At 37.6% G+C, this 19,908-nt stretch overlaps 1 protein-coding gene across 1 annotated transcript; it reads right to left on the bottom strand.

Annotated features, from left to right (window-relative positions):
• Positions 1-920: 920 nt before the first annotated feature.
• Positions 921-18,353, bottom strand: LOC127840339 (uncharacterized). Its single transcript, XM_052368747.1, has 9 exons — positions 18,298-18,353; positions 10,285-10,411; positions 9,886-10,014; positions 9,563-9,694; positions 9,165-9,293; positions 8,767-8,895; positions 6,383-6,457; positions 3,625-3,753; positions 921-1,129 (listed from the first exon to the last, which is right to left on the bottom strand). The coding sequence occupies exons 2-9, from the start codon at positions 10,397-10,399 to the stop codon at positions 921-923; spliced, it is 1,047 nt and encodes a 348-aa protein (XP_052224707.1). The 5' UTR covers positions 10,400-10,411; positions 18,298-18,353.
• Between the last annotated feature and the right edge of the window lie 1,555 nt (positions 18,354-19,908).

Here is a 19,908-nt window from a genome sequence, read left to right as displayed (position 1 = left end):
TACAGATGATCAATCTTAAAATGATGATCAACAAGCAAATTCGTTGAATTGATATCCCCCGCCACATACATTTTGTTCAAGGATGGGTGCAAATCAGACGGATGAACATACTGACAGATGGACGGATGGACAACACCAATTTGATATCCCTCCGCCTTTGGCGGAATATAATTATGAGAGAAGGAAGGACAGACAAGTCAGCGACTATATGCTCTCCCTTGATGGAGCACAAAATCTATAACCTGTAATTTTAAGTACAAAGATGTATACATAATTATGGGAAAAATGCTGGTCAGTTTAGGGGTTTAGCGTACAACCTTACATGAAGCATTTGTGTAACCTTGACCCTTGATGTGAATACCTTGATGCATAGTAAAGGAATAACTAAATAATGAAGAATTCATCAAATTTGTGACCTTTGACCTCAATGTGTGACCTTAGCCCCTAGGATTATGGGTGTTGAATGTGAAGCACTCCCAGATGATTGAGAACAGCCACGGCAAGTTTCGTGGCTCTGGCTCATGTGTTAATGGAAATAAATATCTAAGCTTATATTAAAAAGCATTTTTTCAAGATACAAAGGGCCATAACTCCGTTATTAACAGATGGTGTACAATGCCATTTGGCGTGCATCATCCTCTTATCCATATATACACTCATACCAAGTTTCAATGAAATCCGCCAAAGCACTTCCAAAGTATGGCTCCGGACACAACAGTGCCGGACGGACAGACGGACGGACAACGCCAAAACAATATCCCTCCGCCTATGGCGGGGGATAATTAGCCTTACAGTTCTCATTCTTTACAACAATTCAATCACATAATGATTAACAATTAGTCTAATAGTGCTTATCCTTTACAGTAATTCAGTCACATAATGACGATCCATTTCAGTAAATTAGCCTTACATTCTGAATGTTAATATCTTTTTGTTTTCCGTTTCTCAGCCATTATCCAATTATGGACAGTGTTCTTAATTTTTTTCCAGGTGAGGTTCTGAAGAGCGTCATGTTTCCTAGAAACCTTTTCACACTCATCTTTCTGTAGTTCCCTTCTCATTGCAATAATTGTTTTGAACAAAGTTTTCAGTAGCCTGTGCTGATGTTCTGTAAGCTTCACTACTTTTCCTGAAATATATCAAACATTAATTGAATGACAAGTCAAATGATTCGCCTCACAATAAACCTGGAAGCTTTTTTTTATACAACGCCATTTCTGTTTCCCCCGTAATACTTTTTAAACATCGGCACACAACAGTTAATGTGAAACAGACCCATTCAATAACATTTTTAAACCAAGGAAGGGCTTGGGTAGAGAACACAGACCTGCACACAAAACTCCCCAAACTAACACAGTGGTATTTGCACACAAAAGATGGTTGACAGTTGTTAAAGCCAATGATTTATAATGGTAAATAAGACCATGGTAAAACTGGAGTTTCTATTGCCAAAATTAAGAACCATTGTCAACAAGAGCGATCAATAATCGCAGGTGTCACCTAATGAGAGCCAATTTCAAAGATAAGTGTTTTTAACAAAGGGAGATAATTTGAAAATGGGAAAACCTAGAGTTATGGTTTCTTGACCCTGAACTTCCTCTTAAGGAGCTTTATAATTGTTTGAAGTTAGAAGCTGATAGCTTCCATACTTTTTGAGATATGACAAGGACAAGGTTTTTGAACAAAGGGAGATAATTTAAAAATGGAACCACTCAGAGTTATGGTTCTTGTCGCTGCACTTCCCCTTAATGAGCTCTATAACTGTGTGAAGTTTAAAGTTGATAGCATCAATAGCTTTAGAGATATGCTCCCGACAAAATTTGTGACGGATGGACGACAAAGAAGTGATCCCTATATGTCGCGGCTACTTTGTACCAGGCGACACAAAAATGCATACAAGAGGGCCATCATGGCCCTTAATCGCTGAAAAGTTTACAAATAATAAAAGTATGTTTTTTAAGTGCAATTGTTTTCATTATCATTGTTTTAATGCGCATTATAATCAAAATTTCATTAATTCGATAAACCAGTATAACTATTTTATAAAGTCGAAAAAATGGTATTACTTAAAAAAACATTCGATAAAAGCTGATAAGTCTGAAAAATAATCAAATATTTTCAAACATTTAAGCGATGACCTTTCCCCATTTCCTGTCAATCACTTATTGTTGACAAATATCTAATAATAGGCAGTACAACAAGTTAATAATTTTGTTAATTTAATTTGATTCAGGCAGTTTTATTCGTTTCAGAGATATTTAGTTTTTTCCTTTTCCTCAAAAGTGGCTAAATTGGACTTACGAGGGTTTCGAAAAACAGAGACGATTTTTTAAGCATTCTCGGTTTCAACTTCCACCATGGAAAATTTATTTATAGGTTAATACCACATCAGATAGAAAATCGCTGTACAAATTAGAATCAATATGATAGAGCAAAGCATGGGAAAATTGTTTCATTGTATCAACTTTATGAATACACCTGCTACCTATTACAGTTGTTACATTGCAGATTTTAATCATATTATTTTTTGTCATGTAAGAAAAATCATTAAATAGGCTCTGGAAATCAATAATTACTAGAAGATTGTTTTTGGAAATAACAAATGTCTCCCGATATGTAATGTAATTATGGAACATAAAGCCAAGAGTGCGTAATATTAAAAAAACAAGAGATGTGTTTGAAAGAAACACAATTTCCACTAATGCGCCGCTTTTGTTGTTGTTGTTGACCTTTGACCTTGAAGGATGACCTTGACCTTTCACCACTCAAAATGTGCAGCTCCATGAGATACACATGCATGCCAAATATCAAGTTGCTATGTTCAATATTTCAAAAGTTATCACAAAACTTTAACCAATGTTAAAGTTTTGAGACAGAATGAAGGAATGGCAGACAGACAGCCAAAAACAATATGCCCCCGATCATTCGATCCGGGGGCATAATTATCTGTGTTGAACAAAATGAAAATATGCACGACTAGGCAAGACATTAATCATTCCTATAAAGATTTATTAAAATCCAAGAAATAGTATAGGAGAACCGCTTTGGACAAACTTTATTCTAAAATGACCATAAAAGGGCAATAACTCCGTCAAAAAATATCAGAGCGCAACAAAATGACAACATGCACAACTATAGACCTCATACTGATCACTTGTGTGAATTTTTATTAAAATCCAAGCTATAGTTTAAGAGAAATGTTCCAGACAAACTTTTTTTTTAAATTTACAATTAAAGTGCCACAACTCCACCAAAAATTATTCAAGCGGAACAAAATGACAATATGCAAAACTAGACTTCATAATCATCATTCCTGTGAAGTTTTATCAAAATTGGACCAGGAGTATAGGAGATATGGAGTGGATTTTTTTTTCTACAATGACCATTAAAGGGCCATAACTCAGTCAAAAATAATCCGTGCGGAACAAAATGATAACTAGACTTCATACTAAACATTCCTGTGAAGTTTCATCGAAATTGGACCAGGGGTATAGGAGATATGGAGCGGACAAAATTATTGGGATCAATTGATAAATCAGTGGACCCTAGGGAGTCATTCTTTTTAAATAACATACAGATGTACAAACACAGCATGTGCAAACGTAGCTAACAAAATGAACCTACCAGTCTTGGGCCGGTTATTGCCACTTTTCTTGGGCTCTGTCACCTGATCCGGATTAGATCTGACACTACAACCCTGTACAGCACCCAGTGTGGATACTGGCACAGTCTCCATATCTTCCTCTATGGCATCTGGAAGAGGGAGAAAAAGACAAAAAGGTAATGCAGATTGCAAGAAAAGGAGTTTTGTACTGATCTAAATAGACAACAGTGCAATCATAGAGAGGTACACACCCCCACTAAGTACCCCAAGATCATACTGAGGTATTCACATCCACAGATGACAGCCATTAAAGAACATACAGAGGTATATATGTACCAAGTGCTAAGAGTAGACAAAATGAAGTCCAGCAGGAAATGCGGCACACAAAGCGCACAGCCATTTCACAAAACAAAGAGCATGCAGCCCAAAACCAACATATAACAAGCAACAAACAGACCACGACAACACCGACAAGAAGCCGACATAACATTTGAGCAAATTTGGTAGAGGTCCACTAGACAATGCTACATGACAAATATCTAAGCTCTATGCCTTGTGGTTTAAGAGAAGATTTTTAAAGTTTTTCCTGCTGGTTGCCATGGCAAATAGTTGGCCAAATAGTTTCAGAGGAGATGTCATTTGAAAGTGTGGACGGACTAACAACGGATAGTGAGTGATCACAATAGCTCGCCCTGAGCACCTTGTGCTCAGGTGAGCTAAAAATACACTGTTTGACACCTCTCCAACATATAGGGACAATCACATGGAAACATGGAAAGCGTGCAAAACAGAAAAGTAAAGCAGTAGTTTGAATCAAATCCTTCAGGTAATCACAAAAATTGATTTAAAGTGCACCAAAACTTTAACTGGAAATTTTAAGTTAAAATGGGGCACTTCTTGAAAAATTTGGGAGAGTTATATGGCCCTCCAGTCTTCTGATGTGGGTGATAACGAGGAACAATTAGTTTAAGTTTTAATCAAATACAGTAAAAATGTACTGAAAGTGCATCAAAACATTAACATAAAATTCCAAGTAACAAGGGCTGTTTGTAAAACATGCATGCTCCCCATATGGGCTGTCAGTTGTAGTGGCAGCCATTGTGTGAATACGTTTTTTGTCACTGTGACCTTGACCTTTGACCTAGTGACCTAAAAAATCAATAGGGGTCATCTGACAGTCATGATAAATGTACCTATGAAGATTCATGATCCTAGGCCTAAGTATTCTTGAGTTATCACCCGGAAACCATTTGACTGTTTCGAGTCACTGTGACCGTGACCTTTGACCTAGTGACCTGAAAATCAATAGGGGCTTATCTGCCAGTCATGATCAATGTACCTATGAAGTTTCATGATCCTAGGCCTAAGCATTATTGGGTTATCATCCGGAAACCATTTTACTGTTTCGAGTCACTGTGACCGTGACCTTTGACCTAGTAACCTGAAAGTCAATAGGGGTCATCTGCCAGTCATGATCAATGTACCTATGAAGTTTCATGATCCTAGGCGTAAGCATTCTTGAGTTATCTTCAAGAAACCATTTTACTATTTCGAGTCAGTGTGACCTTGACCTTCGACCTAGTGACCTGAAAATCAATAGGGGTCATCTGCCAGTCATGGTCAATATACCTATGAAGCTTCATGATCCTAGGCGTAAGGATTCTCGAGTTATCTGGAAACCATTTTAATGTTTCGAGTCACTGTTACCTTAACCTTTGACCTAGTGACCTGAAAATCAATAGGGGTCATCTGCCAGTCATGATCAATGTTCCTATGAAGTTTCATGATCCTAGGCCTAAGCGTTCTTGAGTTATCATCCGGAAACCATTTAACTATTTTGAGTCACTGTGACCTTGACATTTTACCTAGTGACCTGAAAATCAATAGGGGTCATCTGCCAGTCATGATCAATGTACCTATGAAGTTTCATGATCCTAGGCCTAAGCGTTCTTGAGTTATCATCCGGAAACCATCTGGTGGACAGACCGACCAACCGACGTGCAAAACAATATACCCACTCTTCTTCGAAGGGGGGCATAAAAAGGGGGCATAATTTATTAAATATTGGTTATAGACCTTGTGTCATATGATGTCCACACTAGTTTGAATCAAAAACATCCAGTACATGTAATTACAAATATAGATTGAAAGTGCACCAAAACTTTACCCTGCAATTCTAAGTTAAAAGGGGGGATAATTCTTGAAATATGGGTAAGTTATGGCTCTTGTGTTAAATGGTATATGTGTTGATCAGGAACACATTTTTTAAGTTTGAAACAAATCCATCACGTAATAATAACAAAGTTAAAGAGAAAGAGCAACAAAACCTTTAACCAAGGTGTGGAGCGGATGCAAACACCAATGCATGAGTGAGTAGTATGTATATACCGGTATATATATATATATATTTCAATACTGTACCAGTATGCTGTTCTAAAACAACTTACAGGGGTACAAATGCACACTTTTTCAACAAGCTTTATACATACATTTAAGTTTCAAACTTAAAATGTGGGAATTAAATATGGCCTTAAGAGTTGAAAACAAGAGCTGTCACCATAGGATGATTTATGCTCCCTTTTTCCGTATTTTTGTAAACCTAAACGCAGTGTTTTTCCACATTTTTGGAAACCTAAACGCTACATTGTGTGACGGAATTTTAGACGGAAGGGCAGACAGACAGACGGACAGTACGATCACTATATGCCCACCTTCAGGGGCATAAAAATGTGCTCATGAACAGTGGGCAATGTATGGATTATATGAATTTTAGCTTACTTTCAGTCAAGTCATCTGCTTCATGAATTTCCTCTTCATCATTGCTATCCTCACTCTCACTGTTTACACCATTATCTGTCAAAGAAAGAACAATAGCATTATCATGACCCTGCATCACTCAAAAAGAAGACTGTAAGAAGGAAGACATCTTGCCTTATGTCCTAGTTGCTGACCCAGATTCAAATCTCACCTACAATTATACAGAGAACCATTCTGTCCAAGTTTCATTGGGATAAAATTGAAAATGTGGTCAAAAGGCTTTTCTAAAATTTGGCCCCATGCCTTAGTGTCTTATCCCAGATTTAAACCTGACCTACATTTTGCACAATCATTCTGATCAAGTTTCATATGGAAGAAGTTGAAAATGTGGCCGCATCTACATACCAACTCGACTTATAGGAAAACAATCTTGTAAATCTCATCAAAATCCACTCATTAGTTTCTGATTAGATTCAATAACAAGAAGTTCAGTCAGTTTTCATACAAAGGGCAATAACTCCTGACCTGTCTGATCTGACCTGACCGACTAGGCCGCTAGGGGAACAATCTGGCAAAATTTGGTCAAAATCCACCCAGCAGTTTCTGACTAGATGGGCAAGTTTGGTCAACAACAACCCAGCAGTTTCTGACTTGATGCAATAACAAGAACTGCATATGGAACGACTGATAGGAGAACCTAAGAAAAATGCAATTTGAAAAGGATAGTGGGCTAAACATGGTGTTTAGCTTGTTCTTTTTTTTCAGAAAACAATATTCTGATACCGATTATATTAACTGATAATCTGATGTTTGATCAATTAACCAGTTAAGCAGTTAATATATTGTATATTGCCACCCTAAATTATTCAAAATTCATACACTGTTAATTTTCACACAACTTTGTCAAGACTCATTTTCTTTTCTCATCTTACCTAATTCGAAAGCTATGTCATCAATGGACTTCCCGCTGAACTGTCCAATAGTTCCCTTGTTAAAGGCTGTCAGAAGACATCCCATCCTAGCCACTTCGATTATTTCTTGTGGGAGGCGATAGAATGATCTATGAATATTGATGTCATGCCCCATAAACCTTGCCAATACTTCCAAATCGTTTTTGCTAAGATTCAAAATCTGGACCACTGTGGCAACATGCTTCCTCAATTTTGTACTAGTGACACTTTCTGGGCATTCCAGACTTGCTTCTTTTGCAAATTTTCTTAAGACGTCTGCACTTCTAAGAGGAAACTGCGACCCAGAATTGGATCTTGCAAAAAATGCATTTTCTTTATCTACACCTGCGTCTGCTCTGTATCACAGCAGAAGATCAATGTTTTTTTTGTATGTCTGGAGTAAGAAGGACTGCGACAGTACGATCCCTTTTCCCACGAATTTCAACTCTGGACAGTGTTCTCAAAAGGACTTTCTCTGTTTCACTTAAAGAATCTTCTACTTCTGTAGGTGCCTGCTCTGATTTATTTCTTCTGTTTTCATAATGCACTACTTCAATTCTCTCTGTTTCTCCGCCACGCCGTCTGTTGAACAGAACAAGTTTTGCCAGTGTTACTTTGCTGAGAAGCTCCCAGTTATGTTTAAAAAATCTCTCTTCCAAAGCTTCCGTCAATGATTCAGAAGTTCTCTGAAGGTGTGTCTGAAGCTTTGAAATGTCTTCAGACAGAGGCAGCATCTTCTGCTTGTTCCTCTTGTTATCTGTAAGTGTATGCAAGGCAGCGTAAGAAATTTCATGTGTCCATTCCTCTTCACAAACATTCAGAAACTCAATGGCTTTTTCCTTAACCATCTGGTGGACAGACATACAGACATAACAAGAGATGTGTTTGTCAGAAACACAATGCCCCCTATTGCGCCGCTTTGAAATAATTATATATTTTTTTTTTACCTTTGACCTTGAACTTTCACCACTCAAAATGTGCACCTTCATGATAACGCTGCTTTGAAATAATTATTTTTTTTGACCTTTGACCTTGAAGGATGACCTTGACCTTGAACTTCCACCACTCAAAATGTGCAGCTTCATGAGATACACATGCATGCCAAATATCAAGTTGCTATCTTCAATATTGCAAAAGTTATGGCCAACGTTTAAGTTTTTTCTGACGGACGGACAGACTGACACACTGACTGACTGACGGACGGACAGTTCAACTGCTATATGCCTACCGAGGGCATAAAAAACACTGGTACTGGTCTGTTCTAGGCTATGTTGCAACCTACCATCCAAGCAAGCGGAGGCACACACAGGAAACAGTGCAATTATACAGAGGTACACACCCATACAAAGTCCTCAAGATCATACTGAGGTATTCACGCATAAAGATGACAAACAGCTGTTAAAGAACAGAGGTACATACATAGCAAGTGCTTAAGTATCTAACCAATGAACCTACCAGTGATGTGCTTGAAAGCGTCATTTATATGGGGCTTTGACACCTCATCTTGTTTTGAACCGACACTGCAACCCTGATGTACAGCTGCGGTCGGGGATATTGGCACAGCCTCCACATCCTGCTTTGTGTCTAGAAAAAGGAGAAAAAACACCATGTTAATGTAGACTGTAATGAAGTGATCCAGGTAGTTTGTACTGGTCTGTTCTAGGCTATGTTGCAACCTACCATCCAAGCAAGCGGAAGCACACACAGGAAACAGTGCAGTTATACAGAGGTACACACCCACACAAAGAACTCGAGATCATAATGAGATATTCACGCATAAAGATGACAAACAGCTGTTAAAGAACAGAGGTACATACATAGCAAGTGCTAAAGTAACTTACAAAGGTACCTACCAGTGATGTGCTTGAAAGCGTCATTTATCTGGGGCTTTGACACCTCATCTTGTTTTGAACCGACACTGCAACCCTGGTGTACCGCACTGGTCGGGGATATTGGCACAGCCTCCACATCCTGCTTTGTGTCTAGAAAAAGGAGAAAAAAAACCATGTTAATGTAGACTGTAATGAAGTGATCCAGATAGTTTGTACTGGTCTGTTCTAGGCTATGTTGCAACCTACCATCCAAGCAAGCGGAGGCACACACAGGAAACAGTGCAGTTATACAGAGGTACACACCCACACAAAGTCCTCGAGATCATACTGAGGTATTCACGCATAAAGATGACAAACAGCTGTTAAAGAACAGAGGTAAATACATAGCAAGTGCTAAAGTACCTAACAAAGGTACCTACCAGTCATGTGCTTGAAAGCGTCATTTATCTGGGGCTTTGACACCTCATTTGGTTTTGAACCGACACTGCAACCCTGGTGTACCGCACTGGTCGGGTATATTGGCATAGCCTCCACATCTTCCTGCACGCCATCTGGAAAATAGTGAAAAAGACACAGGTGTAATACAGACTATAATGAAGTGACCAGTTCTGTACTGGTCTGGTCAAGGTCATATGGACTTACAAAAAACCTGCCTTCAAACAAACCTTAAGTATACAAGTTTCAGTGCAATATTAGAGATACTGATGTAGCAAGTGCTAAAGTAACTTACAAAGGTACCTACCAGTGATGTGCTTGAAAGCGTCATTTATCTGGGGCTTTGACACCTCATCTTGTTTTGAACCGACACTGCAACCCTGGTGTACCGCACTGGTCGGGGATATTGGCACAGCCTCCACATCCTGCTTTGTGTCTAGAAAAAGGAGAAAAAGACACCATGTTAATGTAGACTGTAATGAAGTGATCCAGGTAGTTTGTACTGGTCTGTTCTAGGCTATGTTGCAACCTACCATCCAAGCAAGCAGAGGCACACACAGGAAACAGTGCAGTTATACAGAGGTACACACCCACACAAAGTCCTCGAGATCATACTGAGGTATTCACGCATAAAGATGACAAACATCTGTTAAAAAACAGAGGTACATACATAGCAAGTGCTTAAGTATCTAACCAATGAACCTACCTGTCATGTACTTGAAAGCGTCATTTCTGGGGCTTTGACACCTCATTTGGTTTTGAACTGACACTGCAACCCTGGTGTACCGCTCCTGTCCGGGATATTGGAATACCCTCCACATCCTGCTTTGTGTCTAGAAAAAGGAGAAAAGACACTATGTTAATGTACACTGTAATAACGTGATCCATGAAGTTTAGCACTGGTCTGGTCTTTGCTCTCCAGAGCTACACTAAACATATGGTCAAACAAGAGCTGTCAGCATCTATAGGATGACTTATGCCCTCTTTTTCCACATTTTTGTAAACCTAAACGCAGAGTGTTTCTCCGCATTTTTTGAGAGATTTTGACACATATATTTGACCTTAAAGTTTTGGGACAGACAGAATGACAGACAGGCAAAAAACAATATACCCCCTCTTCTTCGAAGAATGGGGCATACAAAACCTTAAGAAAGCACTTAGTAGCAAGAAGCAGTACCATCATACAGAGGTATAATGTCATCTACTTTTCATTTCATCTAAATATCTTTACTATTGACAAAATTACCAATGAAAAACCGAAAGCTATATTGTTTTGTTGCGGTAACGCACCTTCTTGAGTAAAATAACATACAACGTACAAAATACCAGAGATGTCCCGCAAGTATGTATCCAATCCCTTGAAAAATGGTAAAGTTATGAACCTAGTAAGAAACAGACACTATTGTCTTTCCATGTGGTTTTCACAACAAACCAGTTACCAGTTCCTGTTTATTTGTATTCGTTGCTATATGTAAACAAGTAAGTTTTAAATACCAACAGTATCACTGCAAAAACTTGTGTTATGCACAAAAATGTATCGTTATATCAGTGAAATGAAGTGTAAGAGGTAAAAACACAATGAAAGGCCTAAACAAGTTTCTTTGTCACAGTTGAAAAGGGGAGCTTTATTTCATACAGATAATGATGATGATGATGATGTCAAAGGAGCTGGCTTTGAACCTTCCTGTTCTAACAGTGCAGAAAAGGACTCATCTACATGCATATCTGGATTTTAGACCAGACAAAAAGGGTTTAGCTTAATTGGTAAGACTGGTGTTGCAACTAGAGCTTTGTCACAGACGTGACGAAAACCCCCACATGCCGCATTGACACAGAATATTTTGCATGTTGTCTTCTGATCACAAAAAACAGTGGACACCAATCTCAATGTTTAAAGTGACCCCGTGACCTGGTTTTTGACCCTGCATGGCCCATGTTCGAACTCAACCTACACATCATCTAGATACAACTTCTAACCAAGTGTGGTGAAGATCGGATGAAAACTACTTGAATTATAGAGCAGACACCATGCTGAATGTGTAAAACGTACTAAGTGACCCAGTGGCCTAGATTTTGACCCGGCATGACCCATATTTGAACTTGACCTAGACATCATCTAGATACAACTTCTGACCAAGTTTGGTGAAGATTGGATGAAAACTACTTGAATTAGAGAGCGGACACCATGCTCAATGTTTAAAACGCACTAAGTGATCCCTTGACCTAGTTTTTGACCTGCCATGACCCATGTTCGAACTTAGCCTAGACTTCATCAAGATACAACTTCTGACCAAGTTTGGTGAAGATCGGATGAAAACTACTTAAATTTGAGAGCGGACACGGACCGACCGACCGACAGACAGACAAGCTCAATCCTATATATCCCCCTAAACTTCGTTTAGTGGGGGTATAATAAATGATCAACTCCCTTTTGGTTGTTGTGTAGATTTGTTTGTCACCTCTTACCAATTTACTTCAAGGTTTAAATTTTGTTGAATACCTCTATCTGTAGGTAGTGTGTTTCTAGTGTGTGTGTGTGTGGCTCTTCCTCACAATGTCTGTACAGTAAATGTTTTATTAGACCTTTGTATTGCATTAGTGCACTTTTTGACCACAATAACTTAATGCTGTGGGTTTGAACTCTGCTTAGGCCGTACAACAAGTTGGTGGCCTCTTAGGAGGTGGTTACTCAAGTTATGACTTATACAATATATATGATAATTTTGTGAACTGCTTGATAAAAAATAAAAATAAACTGTTTGCAGGGTCAAAACCCAATTAATGAAAGATAAAAACCAATAACATGGAATGTTTCTTTTTCAGCAGATAAAGATTGGAGCGATTCTAGAAATGAGCCATCCAGTATTGCTGAAAACATCTCTTCAAGCTCTCCTGGGTCCAAAATGAGCACCAAAGGCCAAAGCGTCAAAGGTGTTTCTGATTATTGTAATAAATGAGGTCATAGACCATGATAGTTTTGCCTGATGAGCGGGCTTTGAAAGCCGTCAAGTCATCTCTAGTCATTATTTCGTAATTGTCTTTAATTCATATATTTGTTACCTATACGATAGACTATGGATACCTCTGTCTGTATGTGTTCAGTTGAGTACGTTGAATTTTACTGTGTGTGTGTGTGTGTGCCTGGTACCTCACAGCATTTTAACATTTCCAGATTTCAATCCTTATAAATTGCATATACATTACAGCAGTGTGTTTTTAACAAGGGTCTCTGTAAACTGTGGGTTTGAGTCCCACTGAATACACAATTTTTTTTTTAAATGTAGGGTCTATGCTTATTAAAGGTGGTAGTGATATAGCAGTTATGGTATTGCCAGAAACAGCGGTAATGTAAATAGGTTCAGTGTTCTGCTGTGAATCTGTACTGTTGGGGACAGGGACCCTTTAGGGTTAAAAAAGTGGGGACAAAAGGGAAAAATTTGGGGACAGAGAAATACATTTGTAGCAGAATTATATTTTCAGAAACTAATAACCTTTAACTTGCACTCTTAAACTGGCTAGATTTATTCCTACAACCAGTCCACAGGATGTTACATTCTAATTCAAACTTGAACATTTTTTTAATTTTTTTAAACTGTCAAACAATTGTCAATATATTAACAAAACTTTGAACAGTTACATGTTTTTAATGTCTACATTTACGTCTGTCTACATCTGCTTCAATGGAATTAGAGGCAAAGATTCACATTTGCTTTACATTTCTCCAGTGATCTAAAGCCTTTTCAAATTAGAATTACCGATAGTAAAGGCTTTTTCTTGTTTGGGCTTTATGCACAAACTGCATGTCATTTTGTTGTGTCAAACAGTAACCAAGAAAATTCTCAAAGCCAATTTGCTTGGCATGTACGTTTAGGGGCAGACTTTTTTTTCGTCATTGCTAAACGATGTTGGTCCTTGGGAAGACTCTGTTGGGGTGTTATTACTATCGATATATTTTCTTATTTTACTTGCCGGAGGAAAAAAAACTCAAAATAGATTTTGTTTTCTTCGGTCGGTCACTTTCCGCCATTTTGATAGGTGTGGAAATTTCCTTGATAACTGATTGGTTGTTAGAGTCTCAACTTACCAACGAAATAGAGTGTTATTAAAGTAAATTAAGGATTGGCAGCGAAATGACGTCACGTCCAATGAAATAATTCGTTCTAATTATGCATTTACTCGATTTCTTTTACAACTTTCAAATTTAATCGATTAATGCAAGGGCGCATCCACGGCAGAACACTGTAGGTTATTTGTTTTTATCAGTGAAATGCAGTGCAAGAGGTAAAAACACAATGACAGGAAAATACAAATACTTTGTCACAATTTACAGAGAGTGTTTTTTTTTTCATACAGATGATGAGGAGGAGGATGCCGAAGAATCTAACTTTGAACATACCAGTTCTAACAGTCCTAAAAAGGACTCATCTACACACTCATTTTGTTTCAAGAACAGACAAGAAAGGGCAAGCTTAAGGGGAAAGACTTGTATTACAATAAATGGTCAGCTATCTTTGGGTTGTTTGGGATATTTGATTGTGATACATTACCAATTACTTAAAGAATAACATTTTGGTGAATACCTCTATCTGTATGTAGTTTGTTTCTAGTGTGTGTGTGTGTTCCTCGTACCTCACAATGTCTGTACAGTAAATATTACACATTTTGTTTGTATTCATTTTTTTGAACCACAATAACTACAGGCTGTGGGTTTGAACCCATATTAGGCCATACAACAAGTCCGTGGCCTCTGAAAAGGTTGTTACTTCAGTTATGACCAATGAATGATAATTTTGTCAACTGATTGTTTAAAAAAATGAAAAACTGTATTGAGGTGCAAAATCCAATTGATTAAAGATAAAAACCATTAACATGTGATGTTTCTTTTCTGGCACATAAAAATGGGAGTGGTCCTAGAAATAAGCCATGCAGTGTTGATGAAAACAACTCAAATTCAAGCTCTTGTTGTTCCAACATGAGCACCAAAGGCCAAAGTGCAGAGGTGGGTCTGATTATTGTATTAAATGAGATCATAGACCATGATAATTTGGTCTGTTGAGCTGGCTCTGCTAACCTTCAGCACATTTCTGGTCATTATTTCCTCCATGTTTTTTTATTCATATATTTATTACCTTTACGATAGACTATGGATACCTCTGTCTGAATGTGTTCAGTTAAGTACATAACATTCTACTGCGTGCGTGTGTGTGCCTGGTACCTCACAGCGTTTTAACATTTCCAGATGTCAATCCATACCAACTTAAAGTTTTACTTTTTTGTGAATACCTCTATCTGTATGTACTGTGTTTCTAGTGTGTGTGTGTGTGTGTGTGTGTGTGCCTTGTACCTCACAATGTCTTTACAGTAAATGTTATATGACCCGGTACATCTTTGGATTGTATCAATGCACTTTTTGACCACAATAAGTACGGTAAATGCTGTGGGTTTGAACCCTACTTAAGCCTTAAAACCAGTAGGTGGCCTCTGAGGAGTTTGTTGCTTCAGTTATTACTTATTTATGACAATTTTGTGAACTGTTTTATTTAAATATATATATATATATATATATATATATATATATATATATATATATATATATATATAAACTGTTTGCATGAGCAAAACCAAATCAATGAAAGAAAAATTCATTAACATGGGATTTTTTGTTTTTTTTAAGATAAAGATTTGAATAATTCTAGAAATGAGCCATCCAGTATTGCTGAAAACGTCGCCTCTTCAAGCTCTCCTTGTCCCAAAATGAGCACCAAATGCCAAAACGTCAGAGGTGAGTCTGATTATTATAATAAATGAGGTCATAGACCATGATAATTCAGCCTGATGAGCCGGCTTTGGTCATTATTTCCTCCATGTCTTTGATTTATATTTGTGTTGCCTTTACAAAAGATTATGGATACCTCTGTCCGTATGTGTTCAGTTGAGTACATAGCTCTCTACTACGTGTGTTTGTGCCTGGTACCTCAAAGCATTTCAAAATTTCCATATGTCAATCCTTATACATTGCATATACATTTAATTTAATACAGCAGTGTGTTTGTTTACCAGGGTCTCTGGCTGCTGTGGGTTCGAGTCCCACTGAATACAGAAAATCATGTAAAAAACTATGCTTATTAAAGATGGTAGTTATATAGCACTTCAGGTATTCACAGAAACAGAGGTAATGTACATAGGGTGTTTGTTTATCTGTAAAATGCAGTGAAAGAGGTTAAAACAAAATGAAAGGCAAATACAAATACTGTGTCACAGTTGCCAGAGAGTGCTTTATTAAATAATGATGATGATGACAAAGAAGCTGGCTTTCAACCTACCAGTTCTAACAGTGCGGAAATGGACTCATCTAAAGGCACATCTTGTTCCAAGAACAGACAAGAAAGGGCAATCTTAAGGGGTAAGGCTGGTATTATAATAAATTGGTTGTTGTGGAGATTTGTTTCTGATCTTTTACCATCTTACTTAAAGAATTACATTTTGGTGAATACCTCTATCTGTATGTACTATGTTTCCAATGTGTGTGTGTGTGTGTGTGTGTGTGCCACTGTGCCTCGTACCTTACTATGTCTGAACAGTTAATGTTATAATAACCTTTGGATCGCATCAATGCACATTTTTACCACAATAACTAAATACTGTGGGTTTGAACCCTTATTAGGCCGTACAACCAGTCTGTGGCCTCTGGAAAGGGTGGTAACTTCAGTATGACTTATGAATGATAATTTTGTGAACTGCTTGCTTTTTTAAAAATGAAAAACAGTTTGGAAGTGCAAAATTCAATTGATTCAAGATAATATTCATTAACATGTGATGTTTTTCTTATCTGGAAGATGACGATGGGAGTGGTTCTAGAAATGAGCCATCCAGTATTGCTGAAAACTACTTCAATTTAAGCTCTTCTGGTTCCAAAATGAGCAACAAAGGCCAAAATGCAGAGGTGGGTCTTATGGTTATATTTAATGAGGTCATAGACCATGATAATTTTGCCTGATGAGCTGGCTTTGCAGACATCAAGACATTTCTGGACAGTATTGCCTCCATGTCTTTGATTCATGTGTGTGTTACCTATACAATAGACTATGGATACCCCTGTCTGTATGTTTTCAGTTGAGTACATAATTCTACTGTGTGTGTGTGTGTGTACCTAGTACCTCACTGCGTTTATGCTTACTTAAGATGGTAGTGATATAGCACTACTGGTATTCCCAGAAACAGTGTTAGTGTAAATAACGTGTTTGTATGTCAGTGAAATGCAGTGCAAAAGGTCAAATAGTCTTGGGTTAACACCGTTTTGTTGTTCTGTTGTTGTTTTCTCATTAATTTCAACAATAGATGGTACTGTGGCATTATCACATCCCCATAATTTCTTTACAGCTGCAGAGTTAAGCAGCGACAGTAAATGGAGGAGGAGCATGGAAATGATGATCATGAGTATAATGAAGTAGAAGGTATTCAGATGAAACCTGAAATTGAGCGCTTTTCGGTCTTCACATGAAGTGCTTTTCGGTTGGTATATTGTCGATATATATCCAATTTTCGGCATTAATACATCATAATAAACAAAAGGTAGTATAAATATGCATGAAATATAAACATTTATAATTAATTAAATCCGTGTACACACAATAGAAACGAAATGTTTCATATATAGAGAGAGAAATTGAGTTCTTTTCGGTCTTCACATGAAGTGCTTTTCGGTTGGTACATTGCCCATATATATCCAATTTTGAGCATTAATACCTCATAATAAACAAAAGTAGTATAAATATGCACAAAATATAACCATTTATAACTAATTAAATCTGTTTACACACAATAGAAACGCAATTTTTTATATATAGATAGAGAGAAATTGAGTGCTTTTCGGTCTTGAGTGCTTTTCGGTCTTCACATGAAGTGCTTTTGGGTTGGTATAGTGCCGATATATATCCAATATTGGGTATTAATACCTCATAATAAACAATAGGTAGTATAAATATGCATGAAATATAACCATTTATAAAATAATTTAATCCGTTTACACACTTAATAACAACCCAATTTTTCATATATAGAGAGAGAAATTGAGTGCTTTTCTATTGGTATATTGCCGATATATACCATTTGGGCATTAATACCTCATAATAAACAAAAGGTAGTATACACATACAATCATATAATCATTTATAACTAATTAAACCCGTTTACAAACACTAGAAACGATTTATTGCATATATATAGAGAGAAATTAAGTGCTTTTCGGTGCTATTCTGTGCTTTTCGGTGATTGTATGGACCGTTCCAACACTTCATGATGTAACATAAGACAAACATGTGTCCAACGTTATATCATAACTACTTATTTAATTTTAATTGATAACTCAATTTCCACCCTAAGACAAATATGTGTCCAAAGTTATATCATAACCACTTATTTAATTTTAATTGATACCTCAATTTCCACCCTAAAATCCATCTATACCAGCTGCTTGTACTGGTACTATATTTACGACAATGGCGTCCATTTGCATGAATGTAACGAAATTCGCTAGTTTCAAAAGCCCTTCGATACTGAAAACATAAACCCTGAATGCATGGACATCAATATCTTTTGCATAAAACGGCAGTTTGTGAACGTCTGCATATGCTCTACATTGTTCCCAGTTCGGGAATGTTTTTACTTGTATATAACCCACTGCAGAAGCGGGTCCAGACATTTCTATGCACAATATTACCTCGAAATCTCAATAACCAAGTCACGAGTCAGTGTGCGGCGGCCATGTTGATTTTCTGCGCATGCGCCCTTGTTACCCGTTGACAGCACTAACATGCGAAACTAGTCAACTCGTACCTAAGTCAACAACTACCTTGGTCAACTCGTACCCGATTTGGTTAACTCGTACCCGATTTTTGGTCAACACCTTCCCCCACTATTCAACTCGTACCCGATTTGGTCAACACGTACCCTCCTAAAAGTTATTTCTATATATCAAAGACGTGAAGTTTTTTATATGTTTTTTTTCTTGCTTTTTGTGAATTTTTTGGTAATGTAGGTAACGGCTATAAATATGTGTAAAAGTTTAATTCTAATAAAAACTATTGTCATCGTCATAATAGAATTTGGCATTAACCTTATTTTTGCCAGTACTTTAGACAACATATCAGTGACGCTTTAGAATTGATAACATGTATAGCCAATAAAATGCACTTATGTTTACAGAAGCAGCTTAACATATTGAAAAATAAATAAAAAAGGTGTGTTTATTGTATTTTTTTATATTAAGCAATACCGAATGCTTCATATAAGTCCTTATCATTTCGAAAAGAAAAAAAAAAGGAATTTAATGGATAAAAAAAAGAAACAAAGAAATTTCCATCAAGACTAGTTGTATACTTTTAGGTGTAACACTTGCTCAATACAACATAATGGTGAACGGCGTAATCGAACCCCTTTTGTTTGTGTGCCATGTAGAGAAAGGCCACCGGTTGAGGTCATGGACGTGTCTCTCTGTGACGACAGTATCTCGGAATCCGAGTCCGACAATGAGTCTGTGCCCGAGTCCGATCATGAGTCCGTGCCCGAGCCTGGCAAAGAGACCGAGTCTGAGACATTAGTAAATTGTCCGAGTTCGAGTCTGGCCAAGAGTCCGAGCCCGATTCTAATATGGACACTTTTGTGCACGTGACAACGTAAAACAATTTTCTAGCTGAAGATGCCTCGAATTTTATTTATTTGGTGGTGGCTGCTTTCTGCCATTTTATTGGCGTATAAAAGGGTTTGAATGACGCCAACACAACACGCCGATGGCTCCGACCCTTAAACTTTTCTAGCGCGTCTATACAACGCTTGCAGATATGAAGATGCCAAAGATGTGTTGCTACGGCGTTCCAAACGCGCTCTCTTCAGTGCCTCTTGCAGACGTCGTATTCGATGTATTTGGAATGAGGTCGAAATAATCGCGGCAACATGGCGATCTATGCTTAGTCACTGCTCGAAACGTTGCTGGCGACTGCATAATGAGCACCTTTGCGTTATGCATATATCTTGGCGGTCGTAAGTGCGCTATGCAAAGGCCGATATGCTGCAACTGGGGTGTAATGGTTCAGCGACATAAATAGAGCTTTTTCATTAGCGAAAGTAAATACATGAGTACGCGATAGTATTACATACGCAGGCGATAGTATTGATCATGTTCGCAATAAAATTAGGACAGCAGGCTATAGTTACTATGTGAGAATGATATAGCTAATACGTGCGCGTGCGATAGCTATTACGTGTGCACGCAAGAGTGATAACGTGCGCATGCGATAGCTATTACATGCACACGCGATATCTGATCAATGAG

This window comes from Dreissena polymorpha, chromosome 8, assembly GCF_020536995.1.
Source record: "Dreissena polymorpha isolate Duluth1 chromosome 8, UMN_Dpol_1.0, whole genome shotgun sequence".
Lineage (NCBI taxonomy): Eukaryota > Metazoa > Mollusca > Bivalvia > Myida > Dreissenidae > Dreissena > Dreissena polymorpha.
This window is presented reverse-complemented; position numbering and strand designations above follow the sequence as displayed.

What these genes read in the sequence shown, in the direction of transcription:
- LOC127840339 (XM_052368747.1), bottom strand. Translation starts at nt 10,399, where the DNA reads ATGTGGAGGGTATTCCAATATCCCGGACAGGAGCGGTACACCAGGGTT. An exon ending in CGCTTTCAAGTACATGACAG is followed by an intron (nt 10,015 to 10,284) that starts GTAGGTTCATTG and finishes TCCTTTTTCTAG; the next exon opens with ACACAAAGCAGGATGTGGAG. An exon ending in CGCTTTCAAGCACATCACTG is followed by an intron (nt 9,695 to 9,885) that starts GTAGGTACCTTT and finishes ACTATTTTCCAG; the next exon opens with ATGGCGTGCAGGAAGATGTG.